Source organism: Tribolium madens, unplaced genomic scaffold (assembly GCF_015345945.1).
Source record: "Tribolium madens isolate multiple individuals breed KSU strain unplaced genomic scaffold, Tmad_KSU_1.1 Scaffold_20;HRSCAF=117;Tcas5.2_LG4, whole genome shotgun sequence".
Lineage (NCBI taxonomy): Eukaryota > Metazoa > Arthropoda > Insecta > Coleoptera > Tenebrionidae > Tribolium > Tribolium madens.
Window position 1 is genome coordinate 12,779,854 of NW_025400985.1, and position 26,429 is coordinate 12,806,282.

The 26,429-nt window shown below is 32.6% G+C and overlaps 1 protein-coding gene across 1 annotated transcript in view; it reads right to left on the minus strand.

Annotated features, from left to right (window-relative positions):
• Positions 1–3,169: 3,169 nt before the first annotated feature.
• The window catches only part of LOC123005023 (out at first protein), a 75,739-nt gene continuing 52,479 nt past the window's right edge, over positions 3,170–26,429 (minus strand). The window contains exon 4 of the mRNA XM_044398610.1: positions 3,170–3,839. Coding sequence (XP_044254545.1) covers positions 3,523–3,839 — 317 coding nt within the window. The 3' untranslated portion in view covers positions 3,170–3,522. The remainder of the gene's footprint in view (positions 3,840–26,429) is intronic.

A 26,429-nucleotide genomic window follows, 5' to 3' on the forward strand; every position in this document is an offset into this window, starting at 1 on the left:
CAAAATAGCTTTTATTTTTATGTTTCATGCAATTTCATCTTGATTCAGTTAATTCAAAACTTTGGACAGTAGAGGTCTAAAGTATCACAAGTGACTTACACTAATTTCCTCCTTAATGCATCTCTGAATGTTTTCCTTGAAGTGCATACATCCAACTTGTCTAACTTGTGAGCTCTATTGCAAAACTGACTCCAACTTGCAGGAAGTCTTAAGGTGGATTTATGTGTCTCTAAAGTGGGCTATTTTTTGCCGCTATGAGTTATCGTTTCCATAGTCTCATGGGCGCTATTTACCGCAAACATTATTTTTAAATTACAGCCAGCTGATGCATTTTTACACTGAAATAATTTTATTTCTTTTAAACTTTTCCAAGGTTTGATAAAAAATTAAATAAAATGTAATACAATGTAAGACGTTACTCCGTTTTAATTTAGAAAAATGGAGCCAACTCTTCTTAAAAAGACTGCTACTTTATTATTTCGCTAAACATCCTCTGATTAAATTTTCATTGTACACTTATTAAAGTTGCTTTTAGAAAAAGTCTTTTTAACGTTACCTCAAGTATTTCCACTCGTTTGAAAATAATACATTTTTTTTATTAACTCTAACAGTTGAGATTCATTAATAAATCATGTTTTATTCAAAGTTAAATTTTAATTTTTAATAAACCTTTGTTATTTTTATTTCTGAATAAATAAAAAAACATTTTATTTTCATGTTATAATAGATATATWTTTTTTTGTTAATCTATCTTTAGTTTTTCAAAAGTTTTAAAATAGTAGATTATGCTATTATTTTATCTGCAAACGAGTCAGATGGACACACCAATAATCAAGTAAATCACCTCAATAATCAGGACGCTTTGCAATAAAATCATAACAAAGTCACGCGTCAGTTTCGGAATTTGTGTTGAGATTTCAGAGTGTTAACTGGTGAATAACTGGTGTAGTTTATAGTGCAAAATGTCGAATGCTGATAATCTACCTTGTACCTCTCCAGAAAATGCTAGACAAAGCGAAAGAGACAAGAAAGAGACAACAGTGGTAAATGTCAAAGTAAGTCAAAGTCTCAAAAGTGAAAACGCCTAGACGTAAAAACAGTATTTTTACTCCATGTCTGAAAAGTAAAACTTTTACCTGTGTTTTAGTCATAAAAGTGGTCACTTTTGTGACGTTTGCGGATAAAATAATGTATTCTTCGACACTGTCAAAATTTACGGTTTTTCTCCCATGTAGAGCTTATTCCATATCTGGTGGCGAACTGTCAGTGACAGAAAAGACACTTGGAGTGCGCCCACTTGGTTAAGATAAAAAAAATACATGGGCGTACTTTTTTTTTCTCCAAAAATTTTGAAGACAAGGATGTTAGGAATATCATTTTTGAAAATTCTTTTCATGCGTTAACAATTTAATAATTTGTTCATCATTCTTCATCTTCTTCTTGAATATATATTTATWATATTTTTTTAAAGAATAACAGTGGTTTTGAAATATTATTTTATACGATGCCTATGAACAAACTTTTTTTTTATAGAAAACATATGTTTAGTGTCAAAATTCAGTCATTTTTGACAACGTCAGTTCGCCACCAGATTTGGAACAAGCTCTAACGTAGTTTTGACAACTGTTTGGCATTTCTCAATACGAAACGTCAGATAATTTTTAAAAGATTTAAAGCAAGTTTAAGCTTTGTTGAGTTTAATTCGAAGAATAAAATGTTGTATTCAAATAACTATTTCTTATTTATAATCCATTTCTCTCTGCGCGTCSAAATGGAATGTTATAATAATAATAATAATCGATAGTCAGAACAGATCTGTCAATTTGAGTAAATTGACGAAAGTGGCTGAACACATCCACAATATAACCAGTAGTGAATAGCTTTTACTAACTATAAATTACCATTATCAACATCAAAGCTCTGTTCAGTTCTCTGCAAATCTTAAAGCATATGATCAAGAATATTTGCATTCTAGTAGTAGTAACACCCGATAGTACATTTAATGGTTACTTACACACCAAATTGAAAACAATTTACTGTAATAATTGTCTAGAGCGAAAAACATTTTTGTTAATTAACTATTAAACTTACGCAACCTCGCAATAAATTTTGGAAACGGTTCAAGTGTACAATTTGTTAATTAGAAGCAAGGATGGTCTGAAATAGTGGTCCAACTAGCAGCTGCAGGTCCCATTAGTGTCTTTTGTTTTATTCGTCACGTCGACAAATCACGGTAGAGAAAAGAATCGAGTATTTTACACTGCAAATATTCCAAAGGTTTATGGCTAGTTTCTAAGCAACGCAATAAAATAAACGATGTAAATTTCCATTTGGCTTATTAATTTTTGCGGTGTTTCATCAAGTTTCAGGAGTAAGTGAATCCATTGCTAATTGCATTACAAATAAAAATGTTGGCGTTTTCTGCAAGGATCCTTGAAACTTTTCAGGGGATGTGTGAATCGGCGGTATATTCATCATCAAAAATGTTTGAAAGTTTCTTTTTACGTCCACTTACTTACTAAAGAGGAGACGTTAATATCATTTTATCRCGGGAAATTTTGTCCTTGTATAAAAACTCAAGATGGAACTCATTTTTTATAAGAAAGTGGACACTGATACCCTAAAAGTAATTCCAGTCACCATCAATTCTGCTACGTTTTCATCGACCAAAGATTAAACCGGCAAGTCGTCTTTCTTGCAAAAAACAGGCCCCACTTTATATCGGTTTTGGGAATTATTAAGCCGATTTTAAAATTCATCAATTATTTCATTTATAAAGTTGGCCCGTCGAGAGGAAAGTTGCGGGTGTAATTAGAGAAACGCGCAGAAATTTGTAATTTTATTCAAGACTGTAGTAAAAATGTGCAAAATCAGCACTGGGTTTTTTTTTTTCGGTGGGTGTTAAACACGTTGTAAAAAATAGGTCATTTTCTCTTGCGGTTTTTACGAGGGAAAAGTCGATTTTTCTGTTAAATGAGCTGCCATTTAAACCTTTTTAACAATTCCTAAAGCGACTGGAACTCATACAAATGATATTATCCTTTACTTTGAAAAATGCGAAGGTTTGTATATYTGATGAAAAATTTCCTTTGAGATTAAATTCAAACAAACCGACCCTTATTTGCATAATAGCGTGAACAATGGAGATTGGACTTGAAGAAAACGCAGCTTTTATTAAAAATACATTTATTTAAACAAATGGTACACTAGAAGCGGCGTAGGTAAAATTACATCAATGATTGGCTGTCGCAAATGAAATACTTACATTCATAGAGCTAAACACTTGTATATACCTGGTGATTGTAACAAGTTCGCCTTGTATATACAGGGGGGTTTGTATAAAAACTGACTTCCCGGACAAAACTCCCAAAAACAACAACAATAACACAAATTTGGCACATAAAATCATAACCGTTTTGTCTGGAAGTACTTTTTACGACAACTAGAGATTACTCTAAGGCATGTTGGTCCTTGTCATGAAAGCAATTAAGGCATTACCGCGATGGTCGTTCATCACGTTGGTCATTCGTCCCACAGACATTGTTGTTTTTGCGCGACGTAATATGCGAATAAATGACACTTTCTGCACGTTTTGATGCCGCAACGGTATGTCATAACTGAGTTTTTCGATTGACCTTTACCCTTGCAATATTTCAAACCGCAAGGGTACCAACCTATGCACAGTTCTAAATGACACTGACAAGGCGAGCGCATTTTTTTCATGTTCGTGCAACTTGAAACGCTCGGACGGACGTCGTCTTCGACGCTGTTGCTCATGAAGTGGTTCACCGACGACGGGAACTTTTTCAAGGCGGTTAAATACGTAGTTTCCGGGATGCCTGTAAAATAACATTTAACTTTACATAAACTGAGAATTTTCAGAGGGAAAATAACTATTTCATTTACTAAATTTACTAAATATGCAGTGTTTATCTGGCTATTTGGGCAACTAGTTATAGAGCCATGAACTCGCATTCGGGGCTCTCTGAGGGAGTTCTATTCAATCTTGCGTACAAGTTTACACTTGGGTTATCTTAAAAGTTAAATTAAACGTTTGCATCATACAGAAACACTGATCTTAATTGAGTCTTTAAATATTTTCATCTACATATAATTAAAAGTGACACAAGGACAATCTTTAAAGAAAGGTCCTTATACAGGCTGATTCTTTTAGGGTCTACATTAGAAACTTTTTAACTTCTAATGCAGATAGGAATTTGTACACAACCCAAATCGACCAGTCTGAATTCAACTAAATTATTTTCAAAATGGCTGAACTTCCGGAACTACGAGAAATTGCAGCCAACATTGAAATTTTAAATGGTAATCACTTATTTTTATTGCATTCTCGGCTCCTTTCGGTCTCCTCTGACATTACCTATATTCTCGGGATTAAAATAGTTGTTTATTCTCTTGATACAAAAATAACTATTAAATATGCACAGAACTGTACAGACAATGTTTAAACATCGTAGAGAATTTTGAGATTTTTATTAGGACAAATCAAAACAAGCCGCTTAATTTGATCTTTAAGAGRCATAGTATGTTAAAGTTGCTATGAGAACATATAGGGCTAGGCCCCTAAAAATTKATTTTGCGGCGTGTTTTGAGTTCACAAAAGAGTTATTTTAGAGAGCCAACATATTTACTCTCGTTACTAAGTCATTCCCCTTCATTGATTGGCTCATCGTCAACAAACATGTTCATTGTAATTGTGTAATTAGAAAGAATGAAAATTATGCAAATTTTTAACTTTTGTTAAAAAATTACAGCCGATTTTTTGAGTTTTTTAAAGCAAAAAAATAGTAAATACATCACTAGAGAAAATTGCTATTATTCCTTTGGTGCTTTATAGCCCTCCGACTTCGCCCTCTGGCCATAAATTGTATATCCGGAATAATCGTGCGTTTCTCTCCCTTTATGTATAATATTATAAAGATTGCATCTATAATCACACGAGTTACACTAATATACTCCAACATGTATGAGATATAGAATTTTATCCACTATTGCCGAAAACAAAGAAATTAAAAATAAATCCAATTTTATAATTTAATAATCAAAATCAAGAATGAACAAAAATTGTTGTGGTAACCACACAAATTTGTTATAAACAGTTGCCAAATATTTTGTAGGAGTAATAAATATGAGATGGTAAACAATAAAATGAAAGCGGAAATTTGTCTGGAGAATTTCAGACAGCTGCAGCTAATGTAGTGTCATTTTCCTGGATAAATCAAGTTCGTAATTGTGTGTAATTTTAATTTGTTCAATCCTGCTATCCAAACTTGTCGTTTCTCTATAGGATACAAAACGAGAAAGTACTTGTTTTGCTCACTCATGACAATGTGAGATAAAAGTGTGAGCTAATCATTTGCCCACTCATTTACCTCACTCAAAGAAGAATCTTTCGTTTAGAATTGCTCAATATGTTTATTTATGGCTTTACCTCACACTTTTACCTCACGCAGGGTTGATCAACAGGCATATGCAAATATGTTAATGAAAAACATACAACCAAGAGCCACTTGCTTTAATTTACAGATTTCTGTAAATCTACGACAAACAGTAGTAAACAGAAACTACTAGTGCCATATTTTGATTGTATGTTTTGTTTTTAAATTTACCTAAAAAAATACAGAATATTAAGCAATCTTTGGATATTTGGCGCAAAATATCAAAAAACATTTTCAATCAACTTTCACTAGTATTGTTCAAACAATTTCCCAGTTAATTTTTCAATTTCGAGTTCGAATTATTTGTTACATACTACTGAAACTACTGGGTAAGAGTCCAGAAATTTGGGGACATCTGAACTGCGGTCAAAATTTGAACAGGTAAAAACATAATTAGAAAGGAAAATTTTCGCTTTTTCTAAATTTTCGCAATTCTGTTTCTAGAACTAGGGGGGATTTTGACCGCAGTTCAAACAGAGGTTGCGTCAGTCAGTCCGGATAGGCTAAAACACTTTGTACCGTAATTCGGTGGTACCAAGAAATTTTTGCTCAACATTTGGGGGGATTGGTAATGAGACAATAATCAATAATCTGATTCCAAAATAAAGCATAAGAAGTTCAAACAAAAAATTTACATGATAAAGTCTTCGCAACAGTTTTTTTCGGCTAAAGAAGGACGATCGTATCATAAGGAAACTATGCAAAATATTCTAAAGTTTTGCGTGATTCTATCAACTTGAAAAGGCATGAAATCTACACATCAAATGTACTGCTCTTTCACGAAAACCGACTGGAGCATATATTAGCAAATCTGTAGTGCACAGCAGTATAACCATTTATTCTATTCCTAATCTATCTTCTTTCAGTTATATTTTGTTGGCAACTATCTTGAACGGCGGAATTTTTTAAGAATGCAGGAGCCACCAGTCAAAAATGTAAAATCAAATCCATTTACTTAGTACTTTTAGTTAATGCTATCATAATGTGTGGTACAATTTTGTTAAATTCATAAATAAACAATTTAAGTCCATTGTATGTGCTTCTTTATGTCTTGATCATAACCAAAATATTATTATTAAACACATATAACTGATTTTATTGAAAATTTTGGTTATTTGTGTTTAAATTGTAATAGGAAAATTAAAATTGAATGATAAAGTATTTAAATTTGCCGCCAATTTTAGTTCAACATACAAACAAGAGACGGCGCCAGACTCGAAATTTTGACGACCGGAAAATTGTGTGTTACTTGATTTTCTATATTGAGTATATTCTATGACCTCACGTAATGACAACGGAAGTGCCCGCTATGTTTTATGATATAAATTGCATAATTTACAAAATTTCAATTGTGTTCACTGGCAGGATTGAACAAAACGCTATACATCACTCGTGAGAAACTAATTCAACCATTTGTGTCATTCCACACTCGGCTTCGCCTCGTGTGTAAATTTGACACACGCGTGGGYGAATCTTTTAGTTTCTTCACTCGTATACTATTTAATAAAACTTCAGTTGATTGATGTTTGAGGATTACACTAGTTAGGTATACAGGGCTTTCATTTCAAAAGGAGCCAGTCTGAATAACTTTTGACATTAAGTAAATGTATTTTCAAGCAAAAACAGGTCGATTAGGATCGAGGATCGAGGGAGAAGTTCAAAACCAACATTAGTTACGTTTTAAGTTTCTTCCCCTAGTCGTTAGCTACCCCTACTTTAAAATTTTAAATGGCACCCCCCACTTTTTAAAACATTTTCGGAAAGGGAAAAAATGAGCGTATCTAAATGTCAAAGAAAATTTTTTTTTTGTTAATTTGTTTTTTAGTTAGGGGTGGTTTAATTTTTAAAATTTTTAGTCCTTGTAGCCTTTGATMCATCTCAATTTAATTTAAATAAAAAATACGTCGATTTGGGTTGCGATGGGAGAGTTCAAAACCAACATAAAATACGTTTTAGGTTTCATTCCCTAGTCATTAATCACCCTTACTTTAAAGTTTTAAGAAACACCCTCAACTTTTCAAAATATTCTTGGAAAMGGGGGAAAAAGCTTATCTAACCGTAAATGAAAAAAAAAATTGTCGATTCGTTTTTCAGTTGAAGACTTCCATCGCAACCCGAATCGACATACTTTTTATTTAAATTAAACTGAGTTCAGTCAAAGGCTACTAGGACTAAACATCAAAAATAAAACTACCCCTAACTCAAAAACGAATCCATAAAATATTTTTTTTTAGTTACGGTTGGGTTAAGCTTTTTCCGCCCTGTTTCAAAAAGTTGGGGGTGCTTTTTAACATTTTAAAGTAAGGGTGGTTAGTAACTAGGGGATGAAACCTAAATAGTATATTATACAACGAGCGTATAATGATGGTTATTATTRACGAGGTGAAGTTTACGCCCACGAGCCGCAGGCGAGTGGCTTAAATCACTGAATGAATAATAACCATTATACGCGAGTAGTATACTATACTTTATCTACGACTACTATTTTTGTTGAAGATTTTGTGTTGGAAAATTTTCTTACATTAAGTATGTTAAGAAACAGATATACGACACACACATTCAAAGTTGGTAATGGCTCTGTGTCGATGCTGGTTGCCTTCCAACTGCTAGTCCCGGGTTCGAATCTGGTCAAGGAAAATTATTTTTTTAATTTTTTTTTATATATGTACAGAACTGAATTGAAAGAAAATATTTAGTGGTTTACACGATAAAATTTTAAAAACCAATAATTGTTTGTAGCAAAACAATATAATATTATAACTAAATCAAGGAAGCTTCTGACAGCAGTGATTAATGAGAGTGATTAATGACTCATTAATCACTAGTGTTTAATGGGTATTATTAAGATCGAGTAAACAGACATATAAGGGGTACATTATACAATAGTCGTGGATAAACGTATTTTATGTTGGTTTTGAACTCTTCCATCGCTATCCGAATCGACATATTTTTTATTTAAACTAAATTGAATTGAATCGAAGGCTACTAGAACTACAAATTTCAAAAATTAACCCACCTCTAACTGAAAGACTAATCGACAAAAAACATTTTTCTTTGACATTTATCTACGCTTATTTTTTCCCTTTCCGAAAATGTTTTAAAAAGTAGGGGGTGCTATTTAAAATTTTAAAGTAGGGGTGGCTAGCGACTAGGAAATGAAACTTAAAATGTAACTAATGTTGGTTTTGAACTTCCCCCTCGCGATCCTAWTCGACCTGTTTTTGCTTGAAAATACATTTACTTAATGTCAAAAGTTATTGTGACTGGCTCCTTTTGAAATGAAAGCTCTGTATAATAAAGTCTATTGTTCAACTCAAACAGGGTCAAAGGAGTGGTAATTATTACAACTATTTACATTTAATTGTAGATGAAAAAATATTATAATTTTAAAGATTATATTACAATATCTCCAATATCATCAAAATCTATATCTACAATTATAATTACGTAAATTTCAATACTTTCCTTAAATTGTTTTGAATGAATTTATTATTATTTAATTGCACCCACAACTTGTGGAAAATTTTTATAGCTAGGTGGGACATGAGCTCTCCCAGTAGTTGATAAACAATGTTGAGAAAAGATTAAAATATTTTCATAGGTTACAATAATACTTATAATTAATATTAGAGATTCCTATTATTACAAAATTCATTAAAATGTTGTTTGACATAAAACGATGAGAGAAACTGCAGTTAAAATTTCGAGATTTTCAAGTCTTATAAAAAAGCCTCTGTTCATACGAGTAATCATTTAGTCGACTTTTATATGTGAATTTTAATGTAAATGTGGTATTTTTTATTTTTTTCCTTGGAATCTACGAACAAAGGAATTTTATTTTTCGTCGCGAGCACTTGCTCAAAATTCGGAAACGGATTTTATTACCTATCTTTARAGCAAGAAAGTCGAAATAAAATAAAATAATAAAAGTAATACAATCTACTACTATACAGGGTGTCAAAAAAAGATTGTAAAATATTTCAGGAGGTAATAGTACTCGTGTAGACCAAAACAAACAAAAAAGTCTTAATAAACATGGGTCCGCAAAATAAGGGTTTCGAAGGTATCGAAAATTATTCGTTTTTTGAAACATTTATTTACAGTCTGTTCAAACAAAAAACGAAGCTTCTAATAAAAATTCTAAAAATTTTCACAATCGATATCTCTGAAACCGTTACTTTGCGGATTCATGTTTATTAAGAGTTTTTTGTTTATTTTGGTCCATACCGCCTTAAATATTTTACAATCTTTTTTTAACACTCTGTATTTATAACATAAAAATGCTAAGATAACTAAGTTTCTAATAATACAAAAGGAAACTAAGGGCTTATTTTTGTGTAGTTCTAATGTAATTAAGGCTGGTCAATACGACAAACAATTAAATCAGCTTGAAGGTCTCCATTTTGCTCTTGTCCCGTCGTTGAAATATGGCCTTTGATCTCGGTCCATCCGGCATAATCGTCAACGGATTAATCAATTAAAACTTTCCGATCGGTATAATTAGTTGATTTACGGCCATCGTGGGGCCCACCGCATATGCAAAAGTGCGAAAACGACTCTCATAAATAATAAGTCCATTGATACACCCCTGTCTGACCCTAGGACCAATCTGCAAATTTATCGCTTAACCCGCCCGAAGCTCGGTGAGAAATTTTTGCTTTTCCTAGAGGGCTAATAGTCTGCATGGTTTAAACACCGCTGGCATATTGATCGAAATGGGAAAATCTGGTCAAGCGCGAAAATTAATGAGCAGCACATTTCATTTTAATGGCGAGGCCACAAGTGCACCTCGTAAATTTTTAAAGAGGGATGTTTTTCATTTAGCGTGCGGATGTACGTAAACAATTTGGAGTTTAATTGGTCMGAGTGGATTTTTTCCGAGTTTAATTTTGATAATTGAAAGGTGATAAGAGGGTTAATGTGCGCCATGTGAATGTGCAATCATCTGCGGTTAAAGGGGGAATGTGTTAATAAATCAGGCGAACCGTCCGGTACTACGAGTATAATCTTCCAACGTCTATGCGAGACGTGGATGACGGTAAAGACGACGCCGGTGCGGTCTTCAACCCATTAATCATGGATTGTCAACGAGATCAGGTTGTGTCAGCTTCTTCGACTTGCTGAAATTTCACATTTGGAAGGTGAATATYCGAAAGCGATTAAATTGCATTGTGCCAATTAGGCAGTGCTGGGACAGCGTTTCAACCTTTTTCGCAATTTGATCATGRCATTAGAGAAGATTTCAGGTTTTACATCAAAATAATGCAGATTAAGAGAATTTATTTATAATACGTAATAATGTTTACCATAATAAAATAAAATCCCTGCATTATCCGACACACAAATTATAAATAAACAAGAATTGTAATTAACTGTCTTGCCCTATTGTTATAATTTTGAAACGCAGAAACATGAATTTGAATCTGTAGTAAACTAATCCCCTCCAAAGGAATTATTTATCCACAAATAAGTAAAAACGAAATTCGCTCGCCTAGGTATATTTGGATCATCCCGGCGCATCCACCATAAACACAATAACTATAATTAACAAAACGTTTCAAACAGATTGAATTTTGTTGTTTGTGAGATTAGCATTAATCAAATTATCGCAATTTCACYTATGTCATAGTTATTTTATATGTGCATCTAAAAGCGAAGTAAAATATGACGCATGGTGTTAGTGAAAACCAAATTACTATATATTATTAGTTATTTAGAATTTTGAGATATTATAATTGATTGACGCTCTAAAACGTAAAATATGTGTTTGTTCGTTCAGCATATAAATAACTGTCACTAAAATAGCTCATACGACTAATAATTATATTTGACTAATTGTATTTACAAAAAAATTGTATTGGCTAGAAATACCAAGTTTTATCGACCTTAGTATTTCGTTCAAGTWCCAATGTTTTCAATTTAAACAGGCACTCAAGTCTCAAAGTCTTGCCATTACTTCAGTGGTAATTTGTTTTCATAAAATTATCAGCAGGTTTTTTCCTGTAAAACTTCAAATTAAATTTTATGTACAATATAACATACAGTGTCGTTGTCTCTGATTTTACATTTCAGTATTGTTTGAAATATCAAGCCCTTGAAATAACAAAGGACTCTCGTGATGTTTAGTTTTTAATTAGTGGACTGTGTTCCTGTCTGTTTTCTTTTGTTTGCTATTTTCAGACGCCTATTTTTTCAGAGTTAAAAATGAAAACTTCCCTTATACATGGCATACATCATCCAGGTTTATATTGTACAATGTACACGGAATTAACTCGTTCTAAATTTGACACTTGATTAACCGGAAATGAATTGCTAGCAATAACAAGTTGACATTAGACTAGATGTAAACCGGAAATAATTAGCGTCGCTTGAAATGAGAGCACATAACTTTGTCACAATGCAAAAATTATAGTTTTTTCTCGAGGGCCATTTGACAAACATTTCTAAGGTCATTTACGGAAATAACAAGATTTGTTTAAACCAAAATGCCCTTAATTTACAGCGAATTAAGCAGGATTGTTTTGCAAACGAAACAAACGGAAAGCCACAGAAGGAAAGTCCCTCCGGAAATACGGGTCATACTTCCGGTTGACGACCGGGCGCGTCTTCCGGACCGACGCTCTAATGCATACACTGAACTAAATAACGAAATTCCCGATTTGATGCTAGCTAACAAACCGAACCAATCGAAGAAGAATTCGAATCCTTAAATACGGGATATTTGCTGGATGTTAAAGGTACTGCCCTCGCCATAAATAAATCAGGATCAGCTGATCCGTTCCGCAAATAGAAATTGACGGATCGCTCGGTCACTTTGCTATTCAATGCCAGGATCGTCCATCCAGGACCTGTTTTGKATACATGCGATATGGATCGCGTCTGGACTGATTTATGGCGACGTCACTCCCTGTTTGATTACCMGTATTAATATTAATGCCGTGGTTGTCACGTGCTATCGACCTGGATKCCTAATGAGGGATTTTGTCGGAAAATAAAAAAATTATACATTTTATTAGGGAAAATTATCTACATTATTAAAGAGAAAAGGCAGTCTGAAATAACTCGACAATTGAGTTAGTTAGGTTCTCTACTAAATGATAATCAATAATAGTCGCTATATTGAAGCAGGACTAATTTATCGCAATACGAGATATTAGTCATTAGTTGTGGCCTAGTTTTCTCAAACATTATGTACAGAGGGTGGCATAAAATGTTGTCTATTTTGATGAGAAATAATAATAATGATTTAACCAAAAGATAATCGAAATCTAATGCTAATTGCGAGTCAAATTTTGTTGTTTTTATTTTATTACCAGTCTTTATAATACGAAATGGCTTGGGAAAACAATAAAAAATAATGGCATGCAATCTCATTTTATTGTTACCACGAAAGCAATTGCATGTTATAATCAGAATTTAGCCGAATTTACTTATTCTAATTAGCGGTCACGCAAAATTTACAAATTGTAGCTGGGACGAAATTAATTTGATTTGATTTATAATAATACATTTGCTAAACACAACAACGTGTATTGGTTTATAATTTACTATCAAACTAATTAATTGTTTTGATCGTACGCCATTTCCATTTTATTTTTTATTTTATATGGTCCCCATTTTGAATCGTTCGAGCCATAAAGAGGCATGTTTACACGCAAAAAGGATTAAATTATGCATAGCGGACGCTAATCCGGAGCGTCGTTATTATACGACGAAACTTTAAACATGCATCAACCAGGCACAATAAACTGTTCGTTATATAAAATGGAAATGCTGGGAAAAATTCTGAATAAAAATATGATTTTGACGGTTATTACAGACAGCGAAAGTCATTCGCGTCGACTTCATGTAGAGCGCGAAAGGTTTTAAAGGAAAAATGTTTAGGTTTTAAATGCCACTCSGCCACTTAAATGTTATTGAAGTTATCTTATTGGAATTTTTCCTCAGGGGTGCATAAACATGCGAATGGTGTACGGAAAGAAATCGACTGGAGATCCGACTCGAAACGGCATTACGAGTGCTAATTGATCGACCTTTCTGGGTCGTTTCACTGAGATTTTAAAGGATAAGGGAAATCGGAACAAAAACCAATGGTTGAAGCTCGAATTATTTAAATGAAGATGAAACACATCAACAATTTATGGGATTAATTAGTAACAGGACAAGCATTTAACTCAAAATAAATCTAGTTAGCTGTAATTTGGTTAAATGACACGCAATTATTTATAGACGAGGTTTTTAGTTTCAAATGTTATTTTGCGTGTTAATAAGAACGAACTAAACAACTTTTGTTGTGGATTTTTTGAATACTCTCTGATGACAAAAAACACTTTTTCGTTGTAATTAACACTCATATTTGTTTTTCATCGTTTTAGACATCCATTTACGATTTATTGGGATGCAATTGCATTTCAGGATAGAGTTAAGCTTTTTTAACGTTTACAACTACACAAATTTCACCATTTTTCAAATGCTGCTATACCAGTCCTAAATCAAAAAAACGCTTTGCAGTTATGATTAATTATAGTCATAATAACTCGACTTTACGAATGTAAAGCTTTCATTTACGAAATTCATGTTAACGTGAATCTTGAAAATAAATATCACTAACGTATGGCCCGTTTTGATAAGACAAAAATTAAATTTAGCTTGAAGACTTTAACATATCTGTTCCATTTGTTTTTAAACTAGATCGGTTCGTATATTTCGGACAGGTCTTTTTATTCCGATTCATTTTAAAGAAAAATGTATTCTTACGTTTGTGCACAGAATCTCGGATATTGTCTAGGTTTGATATATTCACCATTTATTTAAAGTATTGATCACAATTGTTTTTCAGAGCCAGTTTCGTGGTAAAATTCGGTAAATACATTGAATTAAATTATAGTCAAAATTTGTGGTAACCGTTGGTGTTTCTCATAGTTCTGCATCCGATATTGTTTCATTCGGCTATATTTTYTAAATGTGCGCATTTGTATTCACGGGGGCATTTCTCGCGAAGAATAGGAAGGAGTATGTGAAATAAATGGACCCCTTCTGTGTTTATACATAAATGCTGTCTTGTTCACAACGTCTGGACATGAGAGCAACATTCGTTGGGGAGAAAAATATCTTATAAATGAGAGCTGTTGAGAATTGCGGTAACGACGAAAGATGTGGTAAAGCTTAAGCCGAAAACAGACAGATTCATTTCTTATATAGCCTCTCACGTTCTTCTACTTACCACGATGGTCACGTAGATGGCCACATACCGGTAATTATAACAAATTGGATACGTGACAAATAGCTATAAATCGATTAGGTATAGGCGACGCCCCTGGGGGTGGCGCTAAACAAAAAATAACCAACTTATTCTCTTTCATAAAATAGGGTCACAATTTGTTAGTGTCCTACTCCTCTTTCACCTGTGTGAAATTCTCGACGTTACGCCCAAACCCATCACTTTCAGATGGTGCAGGAATCCTTTTGAAACAGACCCTGGAAATTCTTTAACAAGTTTGACATTTTTCGAGGTGACATAAAACACGAATATTTCATATAAACGTCGAGCATTTTTACAGCAGGTAATGGGCTCTCAACTTCGACTTAAAGGATGTTGAATTTCGATAAAATTATTGCACTTTAGTGAAAACTTCCGCTATTTCGGATAGGATTTGTTCGAAGCTCGTACGACAAAGTTGTTTTATTTGTGCAATTTTAGATTCAACATTCGATACGGAAATATTTTCCGATAAAAATGAATTAAGTGACGCCCACTATACAACAGTATCTCTAAATTCTATATTCTGCTGTATCAATTTGTAACAGTCGCGTTTCAGCCGTTGTTTTATGTCCGGAAAGTTCATATTTTTCCTATTTTCTTTTCAGATGTAAACTGAGCTTTTTACTATGAAATGGGTGAAATCTCGTTATTATACTCTCATAATTTATACAAGACAGATACATAATGATGTTATACAACAGCATAGCTAAAATTTGCTGGTAATGCTGTGTAGGTAGCACATAATAAATGATGACTGTAAAGCATTAGATGTACTCGACACGAGACAATTTTATTACATATGCCACTAAAACGGACAGTTTGAATTATTTTTTTTGTAATATGATAAATACATATTCACAGTCAATTTGTTTAATTCTCCTTGAACTAAAATAAACGCAATAAAATTTCAGTTAATTTCGCCACTAACAAAATACACAAAAATATAATTTAACTAAAACATTCTGTTTGGATAAGAGGTCCCAACAACATTTATTTGCCTTTCGGTAAATAACTTCTTCAGATTTTACATTTTTGTAAATAAATATTTGTCAAAAAAAAATCTGTAAAGAAATACAAGAATACTTTGTAATTCCAAAGACACTCAATTCAGCTTGACATTTATTAAGATTTCATAAATGACTTTTTAAGCGTTTGCTTAAGCATTACTAAAACATAATTTATTTGCGTTAAAGTGTCTAGTTAAGCAAAAGTAAAATATTATTTTTATAGAAAGTTGTTTCTACAAACTGCTCTAAATGTTTCAGCCAAGACTTAGTAGATAAAAAAATCTGTATTCATTTTTATAAATAATATCCCATCACATTTGAAAATAGCTTCACAAATTGTATGTCTAGAAAGTTGTAGAAATTTTATTAAGGAATGTTAAGAAGTTCGTTCTTTTCGGCAAAGTTTTTTTTAAGCTGGAAAGTTGATTTTCACTTTAATTAACTCATTTTTTGTTTGAGAAGATTTTTAAAAAGCATTTAAATAATCTTTCATTAAGATTATAAAGGGTAAATAAATAACAAGTTGACAATACAAATAATGTGTTTACAACTTTAGGTTTCTGCCAACTTTAAACAACCTTTAGAGTGCCCTATCATGGATTGAGTTTATTATTATTAACGGCCTAATTTTCGTGAATTATAAAGTGGGAAGCCCAAAATAAAACTTTTCGTGCTGAGCACCCACTTTCAGTGACAAGTTGTGTCGTAAAAGAAACGAAAAAATAAATCCACGTGGATTGATCCGTAATCTTTTTTCATTTGAAGCATATTAATATAAATTTTATTTAAAATATACAGGATGATTTTAATAGTTTGCAGAAGAGGTGATACTAGAGGACTAAAGATACGAAAATAACTCAATTGTCTTAGCGAATGTTTATATAGTTTTTAAGATATAAAGGGTTAAAGATATAAAGGTCGCCGAATTAATTTAAAATTGGGACGCAGACATCAATTTCACCAACAAAAATTGTATATGTACCTACAAATATGATCTCTACGGTTAGTTCTTCAAAATCTGTTAAAACGGACAAGGTAAAAGTGTCCTTATTTAAAAAAATAACAAAGGGGTAAAATTTTTGCATTACATTTTTTTGTCAAAGATACCACCGAATTTCATTACCTCAAATGTCAAACCGTTAGAAATGTTAACTTTGAAATAAAGTTCTAAAAAATGCCAATTTCATGCAATGAAATTCATTGCATGAAATTGGCACTAGCTTAAGTTGTTTTGATTTTTTTTTTAAATTTCTACACAACTATTAAAATCACCCTATATGAATTTGAAATAAGAGTCGGAAGTTGGCTCAAACTGAGGACTTTGATAGGGTTGAAAAACGAGGTTTATTTTTTGTCGCTTTCACTAAGACTTTATGCTGGGCGAACAATTTCGGCGAATCTCTACATCAGAGCGGATTTATACGGATCCAAAGTTTGATGGATAGATGTTCACGAAGCATGTCATTCGCATAGGAATGAGAATCAGAGAGCAATGTTAACATGTTCCGAATGATTGATGTTTGCATTAGGGCACGAGCGGTCACATCCACCGTTGACCAGCACGTAGTTTTCCATGCCCCGAAAGGCATTAAAAAGACACGTGTTGATATAATAAATTATCCCGAAAGTATAGCCTGCCATGGTCTTGTGGATCATTTTAACGGTCCCGTCGTAAATTTTACAGCTTACGACGTCATCTCGTGGAACTCTTCAAATATTAAAAAGTTGGAAGAAGAGAAAGCCGGCACTGCATTAAATGGAGCTTTAAACCCCCTTGCTGCCGCCAATTTGACATGAAAACCGCAACGATTAGAAAATGTAAAACGCCGAGACGGGACGGAAAGTCGGATTATGTTTTTATGAGTGTCTCTAAACTAGATTTTAATTAAAAATTAATGCTGGAGTTTAATCTCGACAAGTGGTGCTCGGTTAAAGAAGCTTAAAAAATTAATATTTACTATAAAAGCGAGTACAAATGGGAGGAAAGTTATTTTTACGGTTCAGGAAACTTTAATTTCTTTCTAACCGGAACGGGGCCTCAACCCACCCAAATTCATATTCAGCTAAAAGCACGCTCTCACCCAACTGTTATGACTATATGTTCAGAGCCACTTATATTTTATTCCGACAGTTTCGACACAATGTATTGAAAACGTCCATTACGGGAGTTTAGTGTTACCGGAAATGGAACTTCAGATTCCCATTCTGACGTTAATTTCCGCTCAGCATGTGGAGCAAGGGGAAAAATCTTTTCTGATTTCCCATCCATTAGTTGCGCTCGTTTTGTTTCACTAAATTTTTATACAAAAATCAGAAACAAATTTTGCGTTGCTCTGCAATTAATTGCAAACATACAAAATACATTTCATGCTTTTCCATTAATTATTATTAGTAAAATTCCAGCGCATCCACAATTTTTAATCAACTCTTTTATGTAGTTTTAATTCAAAATTGTAAACACCACCACAATAATTCAAAAGCTTGAGTTTAATATATACATCAAATTCGTATAAAGATATAACTCAAAGGCTAAGTGGATATAAACGTGGAAAGAAATATTTTAACTTAAAAACTTTTTCGACGTGGTTTCCATTCCAATATTTTCCATTACCCTGTATTACGAAACATTATGGAATATTAGAAGACCATATATTTGTCAGAATTGCTGCTATATTTTCAATAAAAGAATTTATTAACGTAACTACCAAAATATTACTGTATTTCTTATTTATCAAATTTGATCCAACAAATCTCCAAGTTAGGTCGACTGCACTCCATTGCCTCGCGTTTGCATGTCATGTCTGTCGAGTTAAGTTCAAGATTCTATTCGTGATTTTCTCTATCGACAAGTGTATCTAACATAGTAACTGTCTGGCATTTTCGCTAACCTCCAGTCCACACAAATACATTAGCAATTCCGGCTGAATAGAAAGATTACCTCCTACAAGTCTCGAGATAACTCTCCGTTTCCTCGCCTCTCTAAACCCATATATAGGTCAATTTAGCAGCGAGACAATTTGCATATAAATATACGACTTGTGCATGAACACGTATATATTCTATACAATGTGCACCTAATTAACTAGCTTGTGGAGGTATAATGAACCGGAGATACGTCGCGTACAGGATTATGGCAATACATCACGCTGTTATCCTAACCAAGTCACATGTAATCGAGGACGTGCGTGACTTGACACGCGTGTGATAATTCTCGATGGTCTCTCTGACACCTTGAGAGCTATATTTGCATATAAATTGGTCAAGAAGATGGAAGGATGCAAACCCAAGACGGACATTTGAAGAGAAATTATAATAACGTTCTTAGGAAAGGTCAACAAAGCAACAAAGTTTATACAAGGTGAGACGGAATAATGGCGCATCTCGCCACTCGTAACAAGATACATGTATCAGCAAGTACAGAGAGTAAACACAAAGTTTCTTACGGAATGGGAGAAAAGGATAATCCCAGATTTATTCAGTTACGTGCTTATTACCCGTAGTTACACGAAAATAATAAAACTGATTTTTATCACAAACAAGACGGAAAGAGTTGTCTTAGCGCTCAAAATACAGATTAATTTACATTTTAACTGAAATCCACCGAAAACTAGGTTATATGCAATCAAGATAAAGCAAATAACTTGAAGCACCATGTGTTTATTATTATAATTAATTAATATTCAAAACTCTTTTGCATAACATGTAATAAACTAGGTTAAATTGATTATAATAATAGAACTATATTTAATGACCAAAATCTGGCGGAAAACTATTCAACTTAACCCCTAGAAGTACCTATACATAAAAATACTTAAAACTAAAATTAAAACTAATGATCTAAAAAAACTTCCAAAATAGATATCATTTATAAGTAATATACAGGGTCGCTAAAAAATATGGATACAGTTAAATATTATATAAATTATTCATCAAAACTTATTGAAATTTGGTATATGCTTAAAAGTATTTAAATTCTATCGTCTCAGATGTTTATCAAACCATTTGTTCTCGGGATACAAGGCTAACTTGATTTTTTTTAAATGTCAAGAAGATTCAAATTTAATATTTTTAAAAAGAACATTTTTTTCTGTGTGAGTTCTGTGATGTAATATTAATTAAATTTTGGAAAACGTAATTTTTTTTAGCCTTAGAAATGTCGTCTTTATCTATCGTTAGCACTTTGCCGCCTAAACTTTGATCAAAAAATAGGTAAACTGTTTCTCAATTTCAACGTGCTCTGCTAAACCGTTCTGAAAATATTTAGCTTTTTAGCAACCCTGTATAATAACAGACAATAAAAAAGAAAAGATATGTATAAATAACTAACATTGAGTTTCAGAACTTGTTCAGTATTCTTTTTGGAAAATGTTTGATTGTGGTTAGGTTATTAAAAACGTCGAGATTGCTATTGTAAATTTTTACAGATTTTAATGTAAAAGATCTAAAATATAGAAATGTACAGGGTGCTGCATTTTGGATGTCCGAATAGGGAATCTCCGAAACTAAGATGTTTAGCTAAAAACGAGTGATACATTCTGGGGCTCATTTTTTGAGAAAATAATATTGATTAAAACCGCATCCCGATATCGTCTTTTATTTTCGACTTATAGGCGAAAATTGTCATTTTGGCGAAATCTAAAAAAAATCATATCTTCGTTATTATAGAAGATACGGATTTGAAATAAAGACATTATGCAGGCACTTTTTTAAGAGGAATTTAATAATGTAGTTAATTTTGAAAAGCTTATTTTTTTCTAATTTAAAAAATATATATTAGTAACAGAATATTTTTTTATAATTATACTTAAAAAGTGAAATACATATTTTGTTTGATAATAGTTGGCCATGGAAAAACTAATTCACTCCAAATGTGTAAATAATAATCAATAAGAGTTTTGTGAACTGTAAAATAGATGAAAAAATAGATAAAATTAGAAAATTTTTAAAAATACGATACGGGGGAAGTATTGAACAAATTATGCGAGCGCTTCAGAACAAAATTATTACATATTTTTAAAAAATCCAAAAATAGGAAAAACAAATGTGTCAACAGTCAACACAATTAGAAAAAACCTCTTTTTGATGATCTAATGGAGGTAGGATAACGATCCACACAGACGGAATTTGGGTATTTGAATAGCCATATCGCTATTTTTGTGTCATATAAAATATATTTTATTGACGAATTAAAGCGGCTTTTTTTTACAACACTCTATGTCTCACTAGAAGTTACAATGGTAATGTTAGCTTGTTTAAAAGCAAAGAAATGTTATTAGTCGCCAATAAGTTGATTTACAATTTATTTTGCATTTTTTTCATGACTTAGTACTTAGAAAACTCTTTCATTAGTAATGCTGGTTGAATAATATAGTTTAAATCCTTTTAGTTTATGATGCAACATTTTTTCATGGCCAACTGCAAACAAAAATCAAAGATATTTTTTTGCTAAAAATGTATTATAATAATTTGTTACAAATATATAGTTTTTTGATAAGAAAAAAACAAGCTTTTTAAAAATGACATAGCCATCTATGATTCCCATTTAAAACAATACAAGTTTATTTTATTACGGTTAAACAAACAACTGAAAAAAATTGTTAACTATATTATTAAAATCTACGTAAAAAAAGTGCCTAATAAAGTCTTTATTTCAAATCTCTGTCTTCTATAATAACGAAGATATGAATTTTTTTAGATTTCGCTAAACTGTCAATTTTCGCCTATAAGTCGAAAACAAAAGACGATAGCGGGATGCGGTTTTGACCAATATTATTTATCAAAAAATGAGCCCCAGAATGTATTACTCGTTTTTGGCTAAACCTCTTAGTTTCCGAGATTCCCGGACATCCAAAATGCAGCACCCTGTACAAAACCTAAACAAAGATAGTTGAGCCGCGTTTGTCGTTGATGAAAATTATTTCGAAGAAAATTTCAAATAATATTGCAAGATGGTACTGATAAAGCTGGTAAACTGATAAACCATCTTAATTCTGCAATTAAATATCTGGAGACAATCAAATTTTTGAAGCTACAAACAAATCTGCAACAATTATTTTAAATCTTCTGCAACCTATATTTATCAACAACATCCAAACAAAGAAAATTATAAAGCAGTAATAGCGAAAAGGAATGACTAAAGTTTCAACAAGTTTTTTTTCTCGATTGGAAATTTAAAACGTGGAAATTAGAATAAATATAAAAGTTTCAAAGAAATTAAACATTTAATGATTATTGTTATTTTTTTGGTTAAATATTTGAATACAAATATTACATTTGTAATTTTAATTAGTCATTTCTCTTTCGCTTTCGGTTGTAGCACTTGAAAAATCGCTTTCGTTGATTTACATGTTCTACATGTTATATGCCATGACGAGCGTTTGTTTGAACAGGACGTTGTATAAATAACGTAACATAAATAAAATATTTAACATCTAAATTAAAAATTGACAAAAGTAACAAATGGTTAGTGTTCAAAGTAGTAAGTACAAATTTAATTTACTGCAATGTTTAAATCAAATGTAATATCTTTATTAGCTACGAGTCACGAAAGGCGAGGTCTTTACCCGGCGCCTCCACCAATTTTGTAATCCAGTTTGCATTAGCTGGGATTTTTTTTCTAACACTTCAAATGATATTGAAAGCACGAACAGACTTTATCGCAAATCGATGTTTCGACCAATGCATGACCTTTGCAAACCAAATTAATTAGCTCCCACAGAATAATCAATTTTTTAAATTGGATTTGTTTCCATTTAGAAAATTATTTCACGTTTTCGCTAAAAGATAATAATAAAACCGAAAAGTAGCAGTTTTTTAAGTTTAACTTAAGTCCTCCAACAAATTGTAAAAGTTTCATCTTCTGGTGAAAGCGCTTTAGTGTCAGTCTCACTGAACCTTTATTATCTATGAAAACTTCCACTGAAACTCACTACAAACTAAAAAATTCCTGCAACTTGTTCATTAAAAATTCTAACAAGCCAAATACGAATAACGAGTTTTAACAAACGACCAAATACACGATAACATGTATACTAGTAATTTTAAATACAGCCCCTGGTGGTTTAAGTTATACTTCAAATCTAATAAATTGATGAAACGTATGTGACAAAGCTTTGTGTTAGAGCACGTTGTAAATGATTTTAAATTTAAAAAAAGTAGAATAAAGCGAATGTTCCTTCAAAGTTTCAAACGCTTTAGTTGCAAAAAATAACCTTTTTGTATGTTTTAATCAATAAATGGAAATTAAAGCGGAGCATACCGATGCATACCGATCAAAAAGTTCCACTCGTAAAATAAAAAAAACACCAAATGCGTTTTTAGTTTTAGAGCTACAGCTAATTAGCAAAAGTAATTATCAAATTGCAATTGATTCTGTCGAATTTCTCTGTTTAATAGGTACTAGAGATAGGCGGAGCGGTTCACTATGCTAATCGGCAGTCACTTAAGTCTCACATATAGCTTACTTTACGAACAGCGTAATCATTCGCATTTCCTGAATGCTTGGAAACAGTATCTTGAGAGGTAGTTTGTAATTTTTATTTTATTTTATTTTTCTTTCAACTTTATTCTGCAATCAATTTTATTTTTGAAATTTGAATATAAAAAAAACATATTTGACATTGAACTGTAAAAAGAATAAAGTCTGTTTTTATTTAAATGGAAATTACCAAGTCAAAATTTTGGTGAAAAAATTGGTAGCAGCTTGTCTCCATAGCCACAAATTTTGTTTGCTCTTTGTTTTTGTCCCTAGAAATTTTGTTAAAAAAATATGGTTATGTTTTCAAATTGAGATATTGTCAAAATTTTGACTTTTATGAATCGTGTGTGCCTGTTTGCTCTTTGAAAACGCTATAATTGYATACCTGAAGACAGACATCATTACCTAAGGTCTAAAGACAGAATTCAGTCCTTTTTTTGATAGAAACACACCGCAAGTAAGTACAATGTTGTGGACAAAAATGAGGTTCTCGCTACAAAAACTTTGAAGAAAAAGGATGTATATACAGAAAAAAGTTATTTAGCAAAAGATACAAGTAAGTATTAAGATGATTATTCAAAATTGTTACTTTTACAACTCGTTCCTCAAAAACGATGCACAAGACACTAATTTAATTGAATTCTTTCCGAGCTTTTTTCTCATTCATGTTTATTTTGTGTTCTTGTTAATTTTTTGCTAAAAATTGAGAATGTTTAGCAAACCTGCATTACAAATTACGTCTAAAATTTAACGGGCCCTTTTTCTAACTTCCTGCTTGCCAACTATTCGTGTCCAAATGTCTAAAAACTGTTAGCGCTACTGAATTTCTTCCTTTTTTGGTGTTTCGTCTCTAAATTTTCTTAGACGCTTTTTTGTGTTGACGTTTAATGACATTGTTTTCAAATTAATTCAAAAAACCGGAACTGCCAACTTCCTTTATTAAAATTACCATGAATGAATTTACTAGTGGTGCCAACGTTAAGACTGTTTGGCATTTCCAGTTCACTTTGAAGACTTGACACCGGTTCGTGAATGAACACATCTCTTGGTTGGTACCGTTCTGCATAAAACGTTTCTAGAGAACGTAGCACTGTCTGTTTTTTTTATTTTCCCGCATTCGCTTTTAAATTTTCATTTGGCGAWAATGCATGTTGCTTTGCTCATCCATTAAAATTTATATTTTCTATCCTTTCATCATCAAAAGTCCTACATTATAATACAATTATTTTTAGCTATTTTATTCGTGCTTACCTTCATACCTCGTTTGCATATCCGGTCTTTTGTCTGTTGGTCGATCTTGCACTTCATATTTCGTGTGGTAGATCCGCGAACTCGCCGCAATAGTCTCGAAAATTAGACAGATGATGAATACGAGTCGACGCCTAACCTCTGCGAGTGGACGATAAATCACTTTGGAGGCGCATTCCTCCGAGACAGAAGCTTACTAAATAATCCTTACACTGTATTATATCATTTAATAGCTGTGTATAAGTGCGACAATCTTATAAAACTCAATTAGACGGGACCTTTCTTTAGTCGCAAAGGAAGAAAAAACGAAACAGAATTTAACTCTTGAACTCGATGGATTTAATTCATTGAGATTAGTCCTTTTGTGACGGCCATAAACGTTTTCGTCGCTCGTTCCCTTATCTGCAGGTACTAATACCATTCCTCTGTGAGATATGTGTCTGTAATTAATTAGCGGGAAAACTCTCGTCTCGACCTTCTACGCGTTCCCTACACTAATTTAATATGTTTGCTATGACGCTTTCATTCGTATATTRGAGTTTGTTTTAGCTTCATTACTGTAGCTATCTGTCAAATAATCAAGCAAGTATTTTTGCTCCTAAATAACCAAACTTTTCAACAKTAAATTAGATGAACTTATTGAAATACCAATAAATTGTCGACTAATGGTTGAAATTAATGGTGAGGAAATAACGTTTGGTGAAAAAGCATAAACAGCAATGTTGCRCTCTGAGGTGATACGAACACCGAAAATAAATTAATCTTCGCACCGTTACTTCGTCAATTGATGCTTTTCTTTCGCGCAAATAAAAATGTTGCAAGTTTCGTTGGAAATTCCCAATTCCCCCAGCTTCGCAACCCCCACGAAACTATTCCGTTTTCCAATAAATAAGTTTATTTAAATTTCGAAGTGGAATTCGATTTAATGTGTTCCATCGCATACGAAGAGCTCATTAAAGCGGGGACTTTGCGGCAAGCGAACCAATTTGCGCATGTGTGCCCTATTAATCCCTGCGGTTGCATTACCGTTACATCCCTCAGTTATTGCCACATTACGACCTAATGCTAAATGTTTTAGATACCTACAGACTATCTGTAAGCTGAGTGCGAAATTATGTAGGAAATCTAGACTTTACTAGGTACGTGCCTCCGAAGCGGCTCAAATTTCAACCCGAAACGTCGCGGCGGCATCCCACAAAATAAATATCCAGCTTCRCTCTTCGACTCCCTCCAACACCTCCTTTCAAAGAACATGTTTAATTTGTGCGTCGAGGAGAAATTGACGCACTTCATCACGCTGAGGGCACCTACACAATTTCGACACGGACAGGTATCAGCGGTGGTAATTGATCGGATTCGATGAAACTGTCCACCGGGCTTTTATTATGGATTCAACAAAGTGAAAAGCCCTGCTGTGATACGTTTCACATGTTGATACAACAGCCGCTCATTACGATAACGACTATAATTAAGGGCAGTATTGATTATGGCTGGTTCTTTTACACAACAAAACTGTAAATATTCCCAGGCGTGGCAGTGAAATGATTCAAATCAAAATTAAGCAATTAAAAAACAAAATAATTGTTTTAAGCAAAACATTAAACCACACAGTAGTGAATATAAATAAATCTTGCTCACTGTAGAACTATTGCTCACAATGCCATCCGACAAATTGTTCGTGAATAATTAAAGTGTCCAGCAATTACAACGATATGAGCACAAACGCGTCCAATTCTGCCAGAGTTCTATGTCAAAATTATCCCTCATTCCGTCTGTGCAAAATTCATTTTTAAAGAGGGTATTACCCGTTGAGGTTCGATAATTTTTCATCGTCCCACTTTCTAATGAATAATGCAAACAAATAATGGCGCAAAGTACAACACCATATTTGCATATAAATTTTCGCGTATGTAGTTATTTTATTTTGCCCTCGTAGCTCGCAGAATTTTACAAGCCGATCCATAACTCACCTGTGGAGT